The following is a 20098-nucleotide window of genomic DNA, read 5'->3' as shown; positions in this document are numbered from 1 at the left end:
ATTCCCTGTCAGTGGCAATCAGCCACTGACTTGATTTTCATTAGAGATGAAAGGAGGAAAGCATAATAAACAAATCCCCCTAAATATTTGTGTATACACACTTGAGCGTACACTGTATGCACACAATGCCTTCAGTCTTTCTTTGTGTCAGCCGATGGGATTGGGGAGGGGTACAGGGAACTAAACATAATTACCTTTGGAGGCAAAAGGTTGGGTTTTATCACAAGGGCTTTTATTTTGATTTATGAGCACATGTCTACTGTAGGTAACCTGAGCCACCAGACCACACACACACACACACACACACACACACACACACACACACACACACACACACACACACACACACACACACACACACACACACACACACACACACACACAACCAGATGACATGCCCTCTTTTAGTTGACAGCTTGATTAAATTCCAGCCTTCAGTCTCCCCGAGCGTTTTGATCAGTTTTACTGAAATAAACCCGTAGCTGCATCAGAAACGTTCAGTGACGCAGATCTCGCCGTTATTTCAGAGTACTCTTTTGATTAAGACGGTATATATGCGAATCCATATATTTATAACTGAGTGGGCAGCAATGGCTGTGGTCGTACGTTTGTACAAGGAGCCAGACTAAAACGAGATTAAAATCACATCATGTAAACGTTTGTAAGTGATTAGATTGTCCCTGTCTGATTGAAAAACTTTATCGCAAAAGCATAAATGGTCGAAGCAGGAAGCAGCATTGCTCCTGAACATTGTACAATCTGTTTCCAGTCACATTACAAAGAAAGGGAAGCGTTTCCTTGCAGTGATTTCAAAAGTAACAGAACAAACTAACTGAATTGCTCAATTTGATAATGGTTTTGAGTAAAGCGGCCAGAAACGGTGCAAGGCATTATGGGATTTATCCACTCATTGAATAGAATGAGATCTTTGGTACATACAAACCCTGTTGATCAGATTACTTCAGTCCATGATCATGTAAACGAGTTAATCTGATCTCTCAATCGGAATTAACCCAGATTGACCAAGAAATAAATAAAGTGAGCCTGTGAATGCAGTGATGATGGTTTAAGGTGTTTTACTTTGTATAGGAACAAAACACTTCATTATAATAGTTTCCATCCACATTTATTTGCAGCATAGTAATATAAATAATAGATTTTTGTCTGTACACAGCTCAGTTGGTAGATTTGTTTGTATGGAATAGTTTTCTGAGCTTTCTAAATTCTGCAGCTGCATTCTGATTTTTAATCTTTTTGGAAACTCGCCGTGAATAATAACACACTGCAATTATTTATTTATGGACACCATGCTGATGAGTTTACAGTGTTTTCACACCCTGGATTGTGTCTCCAGGTCCTGCTGCTGCAGGGAAAACTCCACTCTGCATACAATATGAGGAGAGACTGAGGGTCAGAATGAGGAATCAGAAAGACTTCCTGTTCCTTGTGAAGGTGGCTGGACCTCATGTTTTTAAGCCTGAAGGCTCCGGATGACCCACCGTGCGGTGGGTGAAGCCGGGGTGGATGGAGGATGGATTTTTCATGCATCTATCTTCCTGTCAGCTTGAGGGCAATTTAATTATGATTTATGGTTGTCCCATTAAGCCGTCCCCGCTTCATTACCATAATGTCTCCTGAATGATTCGTAGGAATTTCCAAATTTTGGGTTGAAGCGAAGACGAGTTCCGACTCATAAAAGTGACGATATCTTGTTGTTCAGATGGACACTTTGCCTCTTTCTGTCGCCGACGTTGCCTTGATGTTGGAAGCACATTTAAATTTCTACCGTGACTTCACTAGTCAGCAATTTTCACAAGTAGAATTTATTCAGAAAGCCTACCATTAAAATCCCTCCCGGCAGTCTCCTTGTACCGTGAGTGCAGACAGGCATTCATTTAAACAGCAACTGGTCTTGTTGAAGGCAAACGAACACAATCTAGTAATTTTATTTCTCTTTGTTGATCCTTTCCTTTTCCTTCTCTCCTCTGAATCTTGACATTGCCAGGAAAGAAATTGCCAGTAAGTGTGTGTTGCTGTAGATCAGGGCACCACAATATTATATTGCAATTGCAACACCGTAAAATAAAAGGGTAGCCGAAATATACGATATAAACACTAAATTTGACAAGAAAATTGCTTAACACTTGTGAAATTACATGTCCATGCAGTAAGTCAATTTTAAATGATAAGAAATCCAATTTTTACATTTGGATATAAGATTATACTGTAAAATCTAAAAATAAATAAGCAACTTTTAAAAGAAGCCAAATTAGCTTTAGTGTCATAAAAAAATGATTTTAAATCTTGGCAAATGCCAAATTATTTGCAGTTGATAAACAGAAATTCTATTGTTATGATTCAGCAGCATTTCAGAAGCAGAGGGTCTTTTTTACTTTGGTTTTTTTTAAAACCGTAAACCTTAATTTTTGTGCTTACGATATCTGTAATGCACAGAATAATAAATTGTTAGAGCTGTCCTTCACAGGTTTTGTGATTTTTTATTTTATTTATTATTTAATTTAATTGCAATTACCACCCCGTATTTCTGAATTTGTAGACACCGAATGCGCATGGAACCACTGAATATCAGTTCAGTGATATTGTGCAGGCCTGCTCACAGCCTCTTCCTGTCTGTTTTTTCCAGCTCTGGCGAGTCCCTGGGTTTTGCCCCCGCAGGCTGGCCCTGCTCACGTTGAAGCTGGTGGCCACTCCACGGTCCTCCCGCCGCCGCCATCTGCTCTGACGACACCCCCCCCCCCACCCCCCCCGGGCGCCATGGCCATGAGCACCGACCCCGGCCGTGAGGCGCTGGACCCCAACTCGTCCGTGCAGACCAGCAGTCTCACGGACATCATGGCCGCCATGACGACGAAGGACTCGGACGCCAACGGGCTGCGGAGCGACGGGGCCCAGAAGGACGGGGCGCAGGCCAAGAGGACGCACCAGTGTCGGCCTCATCTGACCGGGAGGAAGCTGTCGCTGCAGGAGAGGGGCACTTACTTGTCGTCGGGCCCCGGCGGAGGCTACACGCACATCTCGCCTCGCGTGGCCCGCAGACCCACGGTGGAGTGCAAGCGTGTGTCCATATCAGACGCCCAGGTGAGATTGTCCCTCTACTTGTTTTTGTATTCCAATAACAAACAAATCAATAATTGTGAATGAAGGTTGACTTTGTAAAAACGCAGTATCATTGGAAAGCCCGCGGTGCTTTCAGGTGAAAATGCAAAATCTTTGTTGCGAAAACGCTCACTGTGTCGTTTCTTACCTAAAACAAACAACGCCCACTAGTGGCTCAACATGAGAACTACATCATTTTCAGCTTTTCTGCTGTTTTAGCGCGAACGGACAATGTTGCATTTTTACTTGGAAAAGTTATGTAATTGGGGCCTAAGTGAGAAAGCATCTATGGGACAAATGCGACCTTCCGAAGATTCCACTTCTTTGTAGGAATCTTCAGTTACGGATAAAATACTTAGCATTGCTGCTTGTAAAGCAATAACAAAAATGAATTGCTGAAGCCAGCAGCAGCCTACAGAAGACTGGTATGATTTCATCTTTGACATTTATGTAATGGAACGAAATTCCACTTTCACTGCAGCTTCAAAAGAACAAATATAATGAGATATGAGTAAAAGTGGCAAGAGTATATCTCTCATAAAACCCGATCCTTTGTTTAAATAGGACTATTAATCTTACTTATATATTCCCATAATCTATTGGTATTTGTTAAAGAAGTAACCCCAGGATTCATGTCTCTCTCTCTCTCTTTTATACGTATTTGTTTTACTTTTTTGGCTTTTTCTTTCTCTTTTTCTGCATAAATGTTCTTTTTTTTTTATTTATTTTATTTAAACCTTGTAGAAAATGTGTGAATCATACAAGACCGTGAGAAAATAATTAGAATCAGTTCTTCATTCTTCAGTCCTCTGATCTGGAAGTGTGGACCTGAGTGTTCCACACTGCGATGGTACAGGTGGTACCATAGCGGGGAGTGAGACTCGCCTCCACAGCTCCATTAAGGAGCGTCGTATCTCCTGTTAACCTGTCGTCGTTCGCCGTCGGTGGATGTGCAGTGATTTAGAACCGCTTGGTGGGCACATGTGTGTCATAATGACATGTTGGAGCAGGGTGTCCTGGCTTTGACAAAAGCTGGGTACTGTTTGATGAGGCAGGCTTGGATTGCTTTCTGCCTGTCAGTGCGGTGCTGGGTGTACCGGGAGGGAGGGAGGGAGGGACTGAGGGGAGGGGAGGGGAGGAGGGAAAGGGGTCGAGGTGGCAGTGATTGTCATGGTAATCACATGAACCGTTTCTGCCCGATTTCCTCAGTGTGAGCGATTACTTATTGAAATAATGTGCAGCATGATGCAGCCCTGGGAACCGGCAGTGCTGAATTACACATGCAAGGTAAAAAAAAATTAAAATATAGAAGAAAAAAAAAAAGCTTTCGTCTTGCTTTGCTGCCTTTCATTTCTCTCTCTGTTCTTTCCTCCAAAGTCGACAGGAAATTGACAATGTCGACGCTGTGAAACTACCTGCTGCCTCTTATTCCAAGTCTGCAGCCCACTTCTTTTCTCGCATAGGTTTTATTGTTACTAATAATTTAAGCCTCGTGATCCCTTTCAATGCATCTTGTAACTGTTAATTTAATTAGTGATTATCTCCACTGCTTTTCAGAGCTGATTGATTACTGTTGAGGGATTAGTATTGCATCTTTAAGAGTCCTTGTGAATTTATTTAACAGTGTTCTCTCCATGTGGGGTGTTTTTTTTTTATATGCTTGAAGATGTATCATGGGCACAATAAGCATATTTACTTTTCAGTAGTGGTGCACACATGAATACTAATACAGATTTTGGTGAATAAATGCTGCAGTGACACAAGTCAGGAGGCTGTTTTGGTTTTGCTTCCTGATTGTTGAGTTAGTTATTCCTGAAGTTTGCATCTGATCTTGGCCCTGACCCTGACCTGGAGGCAGAAGCATGAAAATATAGGAATGTCATTATCAAATTATCCGGATCTACTGGTCTTCCTGTAGCAGCTACTACAGCGGGTTGTTTCCACCAGAGTAGAGCAGACGTTATTTATGGATTTGCTGCTGAAACTGGACACATACAACACATATCTGTACAGAAGGAATAAGGGCCACACTTTTGGTAAAGCTCTTATTATTTCCTTTTCATAGTTGTATAATACAAATACATCGCCTCACTGCCTTCAATAGCGTAGCATAGTACACACGATTGTTGAGAGGGAATAAGATGTTTATGTAATGTTCAGTTTAGAGAATCAGGCAGCCTCTTTAAAAAAAGAAAAGAAAATAAATGACTTCAAATCCTTAAGGTTTTGTTTACTTGGTGTTCAGAATATCTGTACTGTGTATCGCTCTTCTGTCAAGCCAGCAGGCTAAAATAAAATGTCCTTTTGCAGGGGTTAGGGTTGCAGGATGATTCAAGTGGAATGCGTGCGATCAGAGGTCAACATATGGTGGCATAAAGCACTTAAATGAGAGATTACCAAGCCCACTCTGTCCTTAAACAGATTTACTGTTTTTTAATCAAAGAATTCCATAGAATTTAAAGAAAGTGGTATCATTTCAGTTACTTGTCATATTTTAAAAGGTTTAAAAGAAGCTAATATAAGCCGTAACAGCCTTGGTGTTATCCATTATGGCTCTGTACACGACAAAGTTTCACAGTTTCAGTTTTAATATTTGCTTTTCTGTCGAAGGAACATTTCGTGTTTACACGGTAACGTTTTGAAAACGAAGTCCCTTTACATAGAAACTGCGGAAATGCTGAAAGTGGTGTAGTTGGATTCTGTCGTTTGTTTTTGTTATGACAGCACACGCATGCGCACAGAGAACAATACGATACAAATATTAACAATGGCGAGAACACAGGCGTCCATATGGACAGACGACCATGTTGATTTCATGTAATTTTCATGCAATTTTTGGAGAGTATTTTTCCCGAAAAGTTGGTTAAATATTACATACAAACCAATAAACATAACCTTCCTAGCCAACTTTGTTGGTCACCCATCTTTCGTTGGCAAAGGTAACTACTGGACTGGTCGTCATGACATTCTGGAGAGCGCCATTGTTGTTGTTGTACTCACATGTGCAGAGCCGCTATTTACTACGGTCGTGATGCGCCTGCAGCAGCAGCGTTTCTGCCGTCTTTACCAAGTCGGAGCCCCAGCGTTTCCACAAAGTTTTACACAAATGGGAACATTTTCAAAAATGTTCACCTCCGAGCACCGTTGTCATGTCAACAGGCACCGAAAACTCAAAGAATGTTTTGTTATCCCTTTAAAACGTTGCATAAATAAAGGCCTTCAAGTGTTTTTACTGACTTTTTCATCTCTTCAACTCCGTTGTCGAGCTCTCGTTGTTTACACTTGCATGCAAACAATCAATCACGCAAACTATGTGATGATTTCATTAGCAATCCTTAGCACAGCTTCGAGCTTCTCTTCTCAATTAGCAACACTGCTACAGGAATTATATAAATTGATTATGCAATGACTCTTATAAACTGATGCTTTGAGGCTTTAGTCGCAGTACGACTTCGATCAGAACAGTGATATACTTTATTTTCTTCCTTCTCTGTCAAGGAAAGCCAGCCGGTTTTTCCTAAAATGTCAAACTTAATATGACGCCAAACTGATATCTATTCTCAACAAAGCTATCTAGCCTTTTGACGGTGTGAATAAGTCTAAAAAAAAACAACTTAGATATCACTCTCCAGTCTGTGCTCGCTTATTAAAACTAGTAGGAGTGTCATGTAGATGTGGGTGACTCCTGAATCTCCATTTTCCTCTTGCCTCCCCCCCCCTCCCAATTCAGAGAGTGCATTAAAAATTCATGGAAGCTGAATTTAACAGACTGCTGCCATCGACTCACAGACCTGTCATTGTGTCCTTTCCTATCTGAAAATGGAGTCTTAGCTCTCGCACTGAACCATAAAAAGGACTGAAGTTGCTTGTATTCCCCCATTCCGACTCTGTCTGCAGTCTGACACGACACACACACACACACACACACACACACACACACACACACACACACACACACACACACACACACACACACACACACACACACACACACACACACACACACACACACACACACACACACACACACACACACAGGAACATCTTTTCCAAGCGCAAACATCACTTATGAGTGACATTTCTAGTAACCTGAGAGGAATACATACAAGACGATGAACCTTTTTTTTAAAAAAATTATTATTTTCTTGGCTTGTCTTCATGGTGTTCGGGTTTTCTCACTCTGCAGTCAGAGCAGGTACACGCTGAACTTCATGTATTTTTGCTCTTATGTAATAGGAGTGCGGGAGCAGAGATGTAAAATTAATAACAGTGACTTACACCTGCAGGTTTTCATCTCCAACATCATTAAACACAAAAGCTGCTTTAAGCCAAACCAGGAAATGTTGCATGTTTATCTTATGTAATCTCACTCCCGACTTCCATTACATCTGCTGCTGCTTTTCACTCTGTTATGTACACATTGTGTTTACATAATTTCCCCCCTAACCGTGAGAATGTGGACGGATTTCAACATGGTGACGTCTGTTTTGTGTTGAAAAGTTGAGATTAAGGGAGAAGTACCAAAACACTCATTGGAGTAGATGCAAATTACACACATCCAGCAGAGGATGGTGCAAAATGATGTCTTCACGCTGAGTTTTTATGTGATTTTGTGAAGGGAGTCTTGATTAAAAACAATTATATGGCATTTATTTGTGATACAGCCTATTGTTGTGTATCAAACTGCAAAATCAGATTCATATCATTACTTATAGATCAAAATGTTCACCAGATGGGATATTATTTGTGCATTAATTTCAGGAAAATCGTTTGCTGGCCTGTTGTCTAAACTCTATATACCAGGGATGTCAATCATTTTTCACCACATACAGAGCAATAAATAATAGCATTATAGTATATCAATAACTACAACTCTAAATCTCTTTGTTTCAGAGGAATAAAATATACATTTTTTCATTAAGTTTTCATTGAATGAACGATCCCTTTACAAACCTGTAATGTGAATAAAAGAACTGCAATTTCAACATTATTATACTTCAGTTCATCACATGCTTCACATCTTACAGATCACAGTACATTTTTATTACACTGTTTATATCTTCAAAGGTGTAAAACATTTGGCTACATGTAGCTGGAATGCTAACATACAGTAGGGTAGTTAATATTCTGATCAGTATAACTTGTCAATGATCTTAATTGTAGAGACATTTCTACATCTGTGTATTAATCCTGGTCACCTGGACTGATTAACCTCATGACACAGACTGAAGTGTGCCCCTGGTGGTCGGATAAGTACATTGCGGTTAATGTCATAATTCCACAAAGCACCTTAAATTACAGTCTGCTTGAAGGAAGTCACAGAGACGCAAACTGAATGGCCACCAATGAGAAGCTGAATTGAGTGGTGCAGTGGTTAGCTCTCTCGTCTTGCAGCAAGAAGCTCTGGGTTCAAATACCAGCCAGAACCAGGATGGGAAGTTGAATTTCTCCACAATAAATTCTGCTGCTTTTTCCAGTCCTACACCGATTAGTGCAAAGACTGAAACACAGAGTTTTCTCTTAAAATATACCGTTTTTCACCAAATATTTTCTACATTTCACCCCCGACTGCTTGTTATTTTGTCATAATGCTCAGTCATTGACTGTGAATGGCTCTGAGGCAGTGATCTATTCATTATGTGCTGATATTGATCGGCTGTTGAGTGATGGCTGGAGAGATTGGTGCAGATCAGATACAGCAATGGTGCAAAGGGAGGTCTGAACCTCTCCTGGATGGCAGTCGAGGCTAAAAAAAAAAAAAAAAAAAAAAAAAAGCCCTCCAAGCACTTGAGTTTGATGTATTTGTGCATATATGACACATGTGTTTATCCACCAGCCCTGACGGGGCAATAACTGCAGCATCGTGTCCACTGAGCATGTTCTCTGCAAACCGTGAACCCAATAAAACTCCTCTGAACGATCTCTTCTGCTGCTGCACTTTAAAAAAAAAAAAAAAAAGAAAAGAATCCTCTTCATTTGCCTTTCCCCTTTATCCTCCACCGGCCCATTTTCTTTTCATCTCTCTTCAGCCAATCAAAGCAATCCTTTATTTATTTATTTTTTCTAAAGTTGCTCTAACCTTCCAAAGCTCCCCATCTTTCTTTTCCCTCCATCTCTTTTGTTCTGATCCCTGCCCACAGTGTTTCACACCACCGTGCCCTCGTCGGCAGGAAAATCCACCGCCGGCTACGTTACGCAACTGCGCGCTATATCACGGACGAATTTTCTAAAATACCTCGAATGTTCGCTGTGGCGTCCCACACTGTGGCCGTGCTCTCGGTCCGTGCTTCACGTGAACACGCCTTCGGGGTGTCGGGCCTCGACCGGCCGCTGCTCTGCCTCCCCCGGCTGTAATCAGAGAAGCACTTTTCAATCCATTTTCCACACCGCCTGCTCACTTTTCTGCCCGTTTAGCTTCCCCGTCCCAGCGTCCCACCTGCTTTGAGAAGCCCGTCCGCACAACCCCCCCCCTTACACACACACACACACACACACACACAGTCCTCCGCCCTACCGTCCTCGCCGCCGTGCCCCTGGCTGACTCTGTGTCGAAGCGGCGGTTGCTATGGAGCCGCAAATCAGCCGTTTAAGCGGCAGCACTCTAATGGATCTGCAGGCCGTCAACAGAAACTCCAAACTGGGTCGTTGCTTACATCTCGCAAATAAATGACTTTGTGCGCACGCGGCAGACCATTTCAACCCGATGCCGGAGGGGCAGGCCTGTGTGTCTTTCTCTTTGTGTCCCGTACGTTTATCTCTGCTACTTGCTACGCTCAAGTCAATGGTCAATTTCCTGTCCTTTTTGTCTCCCGTCTCACAGGACTGCATCCAGTTGAACCAGTACAAGCTAAAGAGCGAGATCGGAAAAGTGAGTATGTCTGATTCTGATTACTTGTCATATATGTATATTTGTTGAGGTTTTTATATCTTATGTGTGGTTTTTTTGTGAATCTGAGCACGCGGGAACTCATCAGGTCTTTCCTCAACCAATGTATGAAGACGTGATTTGTTTAGCTTCTCCAACTCAGAATTTATAGTCGGGATTGTCGAGCTCATTCTGGTTCAGGGGGCCACATTCAGCCCAGTTTCATCTCGAGTGGGCCGAACTGGTAAAATAGTGCCTTAATCTTTGAATTTGAAGTTTTTGTATTGTTGTGGCGCTGAGTATACGTGATGGAACAATCAAAGATCAAACTATTATTATGAGAAATGACTACAATCTCAACATGAAGATCATTTTAATGAATCCTTCTGATGCACAATATAGTGAAATGTCTTAAAAACTTCTATAACTGTTGTATTATGCATGTTTTTAGGGCTTCTTAAAATCTTAATTAAAGGTTAGTCACGACCATATCTCCTACATAATTTCTCCATCACTATGGCTAAATATCCAATTTCTACTTGATTTTGTATTTTCACGTCCTCCACAAAGGTGTTCACTCAATGACATATAAAATATAGATCTTTAATATTTAGGAGTAAAGTGGTGCGCAGCTCTATAATAGAATTGATGATAGCTTCTCTGGGCTCAAGGCTTAGTTTGCCTACACAACTATAAAAATCACACATTGAGTATTTCTGGGGTTTTTGGGGGCAGACGACGTAAATCTGATGAGCCTGTGGTGATTTCAGATTCCAGTTTTGGACATGTAAAAAAAAAAAAAGTAATTCTTTACGAAGAGATAGCAACATTTTGTGATCATCGCATGTAATGTAAATCTATTTTGAAAGCTTCAGAGTAGATATACAATGAAAGAACGGATGCATCATAGGTCAGCTGTTTTCAAAAGAAACCTTTTTAAGATAAAGGACAGAGAGATAACGTAACACTATTGACAGATACGTGGAAGGAAAAGGAAAGTCCTTTATATCTTTACTTGCCAGATATTGGTATTTGCCATCAGATAGACTTCAAAGATAAATTATCTTGGGAGTGACTCTTGCAACACTCTTAAAAAGAAACTTTAAATGACAATTAAATGAGTAAAGTGACACTCTTGGCTCTCTCATCCGTCACGGTTTATATAACTGTATTTCTTTCAAACATTTTGTCAGCTTTTCCTGCAGTTTTCTGTGTTGGTGCAAAAAAGAACCACATTTTAAAAGCAAAGAAATGTCTGTGTGTGTATTTGTGTGTGTGTGTGGGAGGAGCCAGTCTGTGCTGCCAAAGCATAGAAATGTTGTTTTTGAATGGAATCGGCGAAGACGACATTCTGTCTGCATGCTGCATCCGTCTGTTCCATCACTCATCCACGATGTTGTTTTTAAAGTGAGCCACTATATTTGTCTGTACCGCGACACAGTACGAGAATATTCTCCTGTTTTGTTGTGTCATTGCAGGGGTCTTACGGCGTGGTGAAGCTCGCCTACAACGAGGACGATGACAAACATTACGTAAGTGGAGTCCGGTGATTTAGCAACTGAAGCGCTTCCCCGTCGCGCCGCACTCGTCCTCTGAGCATTCATCAAGCCTCTCACCCTGAACAGTCTAGACAGAGGACCAGTGCTATTGATTTTTTTTTTTTTCTCTCTCTCTCTCTCTCTCCTCTTGTTGCCTAGCTGTGAGTTTCATCCCCTCAAATTGCATCAGTTGCCTTGGAAGAAACTTGGGAATGAGAGGGCGAGAGAGAGAGATTTCTGGTGCCATTTGTAATGCTTGCAGATCTGTCCTCAAAGCCTCGCCGCCGTTGCTCTGTGTATCGGAGGTTCACAACGGGCGCTTTGAGTATGAGAGAGCGAGAGAGAGAGAGAGACACTGGGTCACCTAAGGCTTTTCCATCTCTGCTCGCTTTAAAGAAAAAAGAACCTCCAAATTGTAAGCCGTTCCTTGGCTTTGTGAAACTAAAGCTGCCCTGTGCAGCAGTGACTGAGAGACAGTTTGAATGCGTCAGATCGACTCGAGCTGCCAACTCTGGGTTTAAGATGCACTGTACTTTTGAACCAATGTCAAAACGGGAGCTTCTGGATGTACAAATGCAGAATGGCAAACTGAGAGATGTAGATGTAAGACCGCTGAGGAACTTTACACACAAAGAGTGAAATATTACAACGAGAGGTGGCTTATATAAACTTTGTCTCTGGAGTGGAGTTCTTAACATTCAGCTTTAAACAAAGGTGACCTTTAAAACTGCTCCGTCATGCAGCAGGAGGGAGCACAATTAAATACTACTGACTCATTAATGACGAAAACTTTGTATATTTATTAGGGTAGGGAAATATTTACACAGAATTTATAACATTATTCTACTATATTATACCATATTGTAGATCAGGGTGTCAAACATAAGGCCAGTGGGTTACATCTGATCACAAGAGGCAATCCAGCCCATGCATATTTGTCTTTCTTTGAGTTTTCATATCTTGTCTCTGTGTCATCTCTCTTTATATATACCATTATTTTCCAAATGTATATCAGGCCTGGGAATAAGTCACACCCGTCAGGAGTCATAGACGTACATGCAGGATTTTGCATCGAACGTCTAAGCAACAAAAATGTGATTTTTGCTATTGTATGCATAAATACGAACAAAACTCGGTCTATTTGTAGGTTATTACATTCGTTTTTAATTAGGCCTCCCTTAACAACTGTTAATGAGCGTTTATGAGGCGCCCTCCAGGATACTTCTGGAAAGATCTGTATCATCAGTACATTCACTGAGGTACGCCACAGCATTCCAACAGAAAGGAGTGTTTGTTGTTGTTGTCATGTCTGTGACGGCTACATTTTAATACAGGACACTGTATTAAAATGTACGGGGTGGTACAGTGGCATTCAATAAGTCAAAAGCCTTGTCCAATCTGGTCGTTTTTTGGGGGGAGAAAAAAAAAAACGGAAAAAAACTTCTTGCATTGCAGAAAACTGAGATCTGCAGAGGGCTTCTTCAAGAGAAGGTAAACAGTGGCCTGTTTAAAAATGCATGGGCGAATGCCCAGCAGACAAAGAGCCTTTTTGAAGAGTGCAGCAGCGGGCTGCAGGGTGGAAGAAACATTTTCACTATCAGCCAAACATGAACAAGAGTCAAACTCCCGTGTTGCAGATTGGAAGTGGAAATATTTTGAACGAGGACACAATTGAAATCGTATTAATTTCCATTTTCTTTTCATGGTCAAGACTCGTCCTCGGCTTGTTTGACTCTCATCGAGGTAGTTACAGTATCTTTCATGGCAGCGTCACCGATTTCTCAGTTCGGGTCTCAGTGTTGTGTCCACTACTCTTAAAGAAATTTGTTACAAAATCAATGTTTTCTTTACAATTTTTACAATTTGCTCGCTGGTCCGGTGGGTCAGACCGGAGCCTCTTATTGGTTTTGTCGCACAGTTTGACTCCCCTTGTTTATTGTAAATATACTTTATATGTGTGAGGCATTCTTTAATCTTTATTGCAGATGCAGGTCCATATAAAACGAGAACATACAATTACATAGAGAAAGAAGGAAAACTAGAAAATAAAGATACCCCATATTTAACTGTGCATGGTAAAAAAAATTTAAGTAATTTTTTTTTTTTTAATTAAACAACTATTACACAAATATACAAAACTGCATGTTAAAATATATACAGATTATATCACCAATGCAGTCTTAGTTTAGAGGTAAATCTGTCACAGCATTCAAGTTTCCTCACATACTTTGCACATGTGCAATGAAGATCAAAATGTTAAAACCAGGGTAGATTAAAAGATATTTCTGCGACAGATTAATGTCTGCAGTAAAGCTAAAGCTCGTCTAGATTAATCGTACCAACAGGGTGAAATTTTCTTTGATTTGTTTTTTGTTTTTTTTACATGAATGGAATATAATTCTCTCTTCAATAAGAAGCTTGAAAATGTTGCGTAAAGAGACATTTCATTCGTTCATCAGACAAACTGTTCATTCAACTCCTGAGATTCTTGACGCTGAAAAGTGACTGAAGATATTCTTTGTTCTTTTAACCTCGTCTCATGCGTCCGTCAGTCTCTGTTATCACTCATGGTCACAGTGTGTTGGATCACAGTTGACATCAAGATACAAAAACACACATTCACGCCCACAGCAGAGACATAAATACACCTAAAATGCATGTTTTTGGAGCGTGCGGAGGAAAAGTGAAGTAAAAATCCTCTGTGCAAGTATCCTCAAATCAAAGTGGGGATGTCCCCGCTGTGAGGTGAAGGTACTAACCACTACACCCCCTTTTCATCCGTGCATATGAAGAAATCTTTCATCTTCACCGTCTACATTCTAGTTTTTTGTGTCGCTGGTCGCGTTTGACGCAGATTGTTGATGGAAAGCCATCTTACCTTCCGGGACAGACTGTGGGCTGTCGCCCTCTGCCTTCAATAAAACAGACGCCTCTGAAATGACAATGCCGGGAATCAGAGGAGGAGGAGGAGGACGAGATGAGTAATGAAAGAAAATGACAGGAGATTTTATTTCCTGATCTTTCAGGATTAGCTTTACATGAATTTAATGGGTGCGTTTATTTAAGGGGGCTTGGAGCAATGTATAAATCACACGCATCAAAACACGGGAAGAGAAATGTCTAAACAATACGCTCATTTGGACGGCTTGACTGTTCTGGATTAGTTTCAGTTCTCAACATCAGGTTTCGGAGAACCAAATCCCAAAAAGTTAAAGAAGCAGCTGGTGTTGCTTTGAATGATTTAGAATTTCAGTTTTAACATGAAATCCTGTCCAACTGAGTGACTGAGGATGCGTCATACTACCAAAGGTTGTTGCGTCCTTTGTAATTTTGGCAGACATCCAATCGTGATGATGGACTTTATCGTCCTCAGGGGGCCTGAAGAGAGCTTGGCTCTCACTGAACTTCTTTTAGGTTAAACATGCTGCTAATTATTTACATTGTGAGTTCTTACATCTGTTATATTTGCTTATTGAGTGCCTGTCTTCAAGTGCTGTGAAGTCCCACTGAAATCACACGAGATGAACATAAAGTCTAAATTACATTAAAAAAAAAATTTGTTTTTCTGTGACTCTGAATCATTTTACTCCCTGATTATTAGATTGTGGTAATTGCGTTTGTGTTTGGCGATAAGCACCACTGAAAACATCAAACAAGACATAAGACTTGTAATCACTGTTTTCATCAAATCAAACGTTGGTGGTCTAAGTGTTTGTGTGCTTTGTGATGAGAAACAGTTTAGCTGCTGGTGGTCAGAACCCATGTCCTAATAAATTATACCTTTTGCAAGGAAACCGGCAGATTTTGTAAGAATCTATTGGATACATCAGTTTATTAAAGTCCCTCAAAGAAAGTTTTACATTCCTTTTTTTTTTTTGACAGATTATTCAAATGCCTTCCCCAGTAAGAGATTATATTAATTTCTTCTTCTGGTTTCTTCCTGTAAAATCTCAAAAAGATTTATTGCATTGAAAGTAAGTAATTGAAAAATCAATATCGACTCAAATCGCGGCATACTGGATAAAAGGGAGGGGCAATCCGTCAACTAAAAACTCATTTCAGAGGCCCGACTAATGGCAGACTAAAATAAAATAACGAGAATCATCATTTCTAATAAAAGTAATAAAGCTCAGAGGAAAAACAGCAACCATAAAACAAACCCAACCCAAACCTCAGTCAGATATTAACAGCCTCTTGTTTTCCTCTCTCGTCTTTAAATCTTCCCAACTCCTCTGCCTGAGCAAAATGTCTCTTATGCAGTCATGCCGGTAACGTGTTGCTCTCATGTGGCCACTTTTTTCAGTCACAAGTAATCGAACGCGTTTCCAAACCAGCAATCGCCAATCTCTTTGATCTGCGTCACACCAACTGAAAATGAAATCCTGTCCCTGTTGCAGAGATGTAAAGAAGGATTATCAATGGGGGGGGGGGGGGGGGTCGGGGGTCACCTACTGTTTATTGTTGCCCCTGAGCTTAACTCGGCACCGACGCTGTGATTTCTTACCTTATTCAACCTTTATTCGTCGTCACAGTTTGGATTTCATCTCTCTGCAAGGTGCTGCGTTGGAGTTTTGTTTCCTTGCCAGGCCCTGCTAGTCTACAGATAAGAGTGATGAAGCCTTCACAAAGGGTTCAGTGGCGCAGTGAGGGAGCAACGCGACGACAAATCTTACCCGCACCTTCTTATCTTCCACCTCCGTACAGAATCTACTGACTGCTGTTGTGCTTTGATCTGCTCACCCCACATTACCTCCTCGACACACGAGCGACTGAGCCCATGACATCTTATTCTGTGTTTGTTCTTTACACGATGCACAAAAACAAAATACAGTTTTTTTTGGGAGGGGGGGGGGTTTGGTTGGGTGAAATGAAGGTACTGATTGAATCTTGGATGACGCACTTCCCGCCTACCTGCAGAGTGAGAATTTAGAGAAAGAAGCTATTTACCGGAGCATCGATCGTCCTGGTAATGGCCTCTGATCGGAGTGTGGTCACGATTAATAATAACTCTCAGTGCCGCGATAGCGACGTGAGCCCTGCAGGCAAAAGCAGCCGCAAGATCGCTAAACAGTTTCACCTGTTTGCAGACGGCGTCTCTGAGAGATGCTTTATTTCCCCACATTAAACACACACACACACCATGGAAACTGCTCGAGGGAGGACCCGTTTCTTTTTTCTGGCAAAGCCCGGTTTCTGCACAGTCACAGCCATGGTGAGTTTTAAAAAAGAAAAAAAAAAATACCGAGCTGTAGCTCAGCGACTCAGCTGGTGATGCTGAAATAGTAGAAAATGTTCCACCTTGGTCTGAGTCAGCCTCACAGTTGGTGTTATCGCAGCGTGAGCGAGAAGTACATCGCTTGCAGCAAACAATGCGTCGTCATTGTGTCTTTATTACTTTGAGTTTCTTCATATCGGGACACAGTTGCTCAAGTTATTGTCCATCTTTCATTGTTCATGTCGCCAAGTTTCCTTGGGAAAGACACTGATCCCTAAATTGCCCCCTTTGGAGATCAGACATCTCGTATCGCAACCGTCACCATTGGCGTGCGAGTGTGTGCATGATCGCGACAGCGTAAAAGAAAACGGCGGCGCGTCAATGCTTCCCGATGAACCTGATGGAGGGTTTTGACTGTGAGTTACAGAAATATTGCGTGTGTCATTTTGAGGAAAACAAAAATGAGTTTCATCCATTGTGGAATGAAAAATTGTGAAAAAACAAAAAACTGTGACTACTTCTTGAGCCAAATAGCAGCGTAGGGATCAATACTTTAATATCGCTGGTGGAAGAGCAAGGTTTCCTTTCGATGTGCAGTTTGCATGTTCTCCCTTTGCGCGCTGAGGTTTTTCTCCAGTTTATTCTAACAATCCAAGGACGTGGATGTCGGGTTGAACTCTCAGAGATGCAAATCCTTCTGGTGCATGAGAAAACGCAATGTCATAGCAGAACCAATCGCTCCTTCACAGCAGCACAACAATGCCGTCCTCCATGGTGTCTCGACTCCCAGTCCATATTCTCCTGGGACTTGGATAGCAATCCAACTTGTCCAAACCAATGTCTGTGTACTCCCATTGTAAATGTTCATAGCGTATTGTTCTCCGTGCGCAGGTGTGTGGCTTCATTGCATAAACGACCAACGGCACCAACTCGTGTCCTGGCCTGCTAACTACATGGTTTTCAGTGTCTCTGCGTTTTCCGTGTGAACAGACGTAGTTTTCACAAAGTTTCCTTGTAAATCCAAAACTTTTGTGACATGAAAATGCAAAAACGGGCCTCAAATATTGTTTTTCATCCAAAGCCTAGAATGTCGGCCCAACATGGAATTTGGCTACACACACACACACACACACACACACAGATTTGTCCTTGAGAAAACTATCCGATGCCGTTCGTAATGAAAGATTCAGTGGCCTCCGACTTATCTCTTCAGATCTTCTGCTGACCTTTCACAGAGGAGAATAACATGGATAATAAATGCTGCGGCACTGAAACTTTCATGTATCAGGCTTTGATTCACGCTGGTGCCGAAGGTTACGTCAGCTGTAACATCTCTCGTTGAATATTCCGGGTGTTTAGTTGAAATGTTGAATGTCCTTACATGTTCTGAATTCAGATTATAGATTATGCATGCATTTTTTATTACGTTTAATTGTCTTTTATTGATGTACCTCCTGGCATGGGCTGCTTTAATATTCTTCCTTTCATTTTCATAAATGATTAATCCGATCTAATCTAAATCTTATTTTCTTTTTCTAGGCCATGAAGCTTGTGTCTAAGAAGAGGTTAATGAAGCAGTGTGGCTTTCCACGTAAGTCCCGATTTCATACAGTTGAGCAGAAGAAGCAGATTGAACAGTATTTTAAAAGATTTAAGCTCGATTTGAATGCATGCTGCAAAAGAAGGAGAAGCAGGTCACAGAGGACGGAAGTAATCCAGAGGTCAATCTACATTCTCCGTAGTCCTCGGCCCATCTGTCATCCAATTCCAGCACGGCAAACTCCTCCCCAGAGAGTGAAGACGAACGAGCCACGCCATAGGCTCAAACTCACACCAGCTAGTGTTTACAGAGGAGGTTAACCTATAATCCCAATTCTAAATAGCAGCGTGAAGGCGCGCCATGTTGGGCTAAGTGCTTCTCGGGAGGTCAGATCATCGGCACGTGAATGTGTGGCTCTTCAGAGCAGCAATAACGGAGCTTTTCAAAGCATCCTCCGTCTGCAGGTGGAAACTGTTTCTGACGTAAAAGGAGGGGAAAGAAACACAACCGTAACATTGAAGTAACGCGCATTTATGAAGAAAATTCAGCTTTGATCAGGAAACTGAAGGGATTTGGGGAAACGGGTCGTGGCGAAATCTTGCCTCACTTCTTGTTTTGCGTGGCGGTCTGCAGGTCGGCCGCCTCCGAGGGGACCGAAGGCAGCCCAAGGAGAGCAGCCCAAGATCTTGGGCCCCCTGGAAAGAGTCTACCAGGAGATAGCCATCCTCAAGAAGCTGGACCACATCAACATCGTCAAGCTGGTGGAGGCGAGTGTTTCGCTTCTTCTCAAATACTTGAACCTGTTGCTGCTCGCATTCAGAAACCAACTCACGATTTTCAAAAACAACCAACAGCGCCGACTTGTGGCCTGGCATGCCGACTACATCGTAAAATGCTGCGAAACTTTTCACAATCGAAAACCATTCATTTTCCCTTGAAAAGTTGTCTTGTAAACTGACTCTCTGTTGCTGGGTCACAACCAGACACGCAAAAGCAGCTTTCAGTTTTATCCAACAAATATTTGGAGCAAACTGCTGAAAAACTGCAGGATGGCTCTTTAAAAAACAAATCTGAAAAGCTTTCCATTTGCTGGTGCCTTTTAGTATTCTGTGTTGCACTGTATTTTTTATACTTTTGGTCTTTAATCACTTTCTATTTCATTTGAATGCGTCGGTGGTTTTTTTTCCACCTTTCTCATTATTCTTGCTTCTGCCATCTGAATTGTAGAATTGTTGCTGAAACGTGCGTTTTCAATAAAGTTTCCTCGCCTCGAGCGCAGGGTGGCGACATCAGATACCCGACACTGTTTTAGGTGATGGATCTGAAAGTACTCCATTTTGTGAGATGAATAGTTTTGACACAAAGATCAAATCTTCTAATAAAAAGTGTGTTTCAATTCGTGGAGGATTTTAGATAGAGAAGCAAGCATGTCCTGTTTATTTTGATAGATTTTTGAGTTATTTTACGTGATAATAGGATGTAGACAGCAGGTTGGAAATCCTGCATTCGGCTTATTTGTCACTGCTCTGTCTTCAGATCACCTTTCTGGCTGTGTGCTTTGACTCACGCTTTGTATTCATGTCACAGGGGGGAAGAAAAAAAAAAAACCCGGTGGATAAACCCGGCGCGGTGTGAGACGGGCTTCCCCTCCAGCACATTTATCGCGCGGTCGTGATATCTCTGCGAAAATCCCCTTCAAATGAATTCTTGTGTTTTGCAACGTTTGGAACAGGAGTTGATAACTTCTGAGCGCGAGCAGACTTTTTTTTTTATTTCCTGCAGAGGAAGATGATGGCTGATTGTGACTGTGCGACTCGAGGAGC

General features: G+C 41.7%; 1 protein-coding gene across 1 annotated transcript in view; it reads left to right on the top strand.

Moving 5' to 3' along the window:
• Window positions 1-2775: 2775 nt before the first annotated feature.
• camkk1a (calcium/calmodulin-dependent protein kinase kinase 1, alpha a) overlaps window positions 2776-20098 on the top strand; it is a gene marked incomplete at both ends in the record, with an annotated part of 36383 nt that continues 19060 nt past the window's right edge. The window contains 5 exons of the mRNA XM_080508318.1: window positions 2776-3099; window positions 9938-9985; window positions 11461-11514; window positions 18275-18326; window positions 18909-19042. Of these exons, the coding sequence (XP_080364444.1) occupies window positions 2776-3099; window positions 9938-9985; window positions 11461-11514; window positions 18275-18326; window positions 18909-19042 (612 nt within the window). The remainder of the gene's footprint in view (window positions 3100-9937; window positions 9986-11460; window positions 11515-18274; window positions 18327-18908; window positions 19043-20098) is intronic.

The sequence above is a fragment of the Blennius ocellaris genome, assembly GCF_963422515.1.
Source record: "Blennius ocellaris genome assembly, chromosome: 14".
In the NCBI taxonomy this organism is placed as follows: domain Eukaryota; kingdom Metazoa; phylum Chordata; class Actinopteri; order Blenniiformes; family Blenniidae; genus Blennius; species Blennius ocellaris.
Note: the sequence above shows the minus strand (reverse complement) of the source record. Positions and strands in the feature narration are given on the sequence as shown.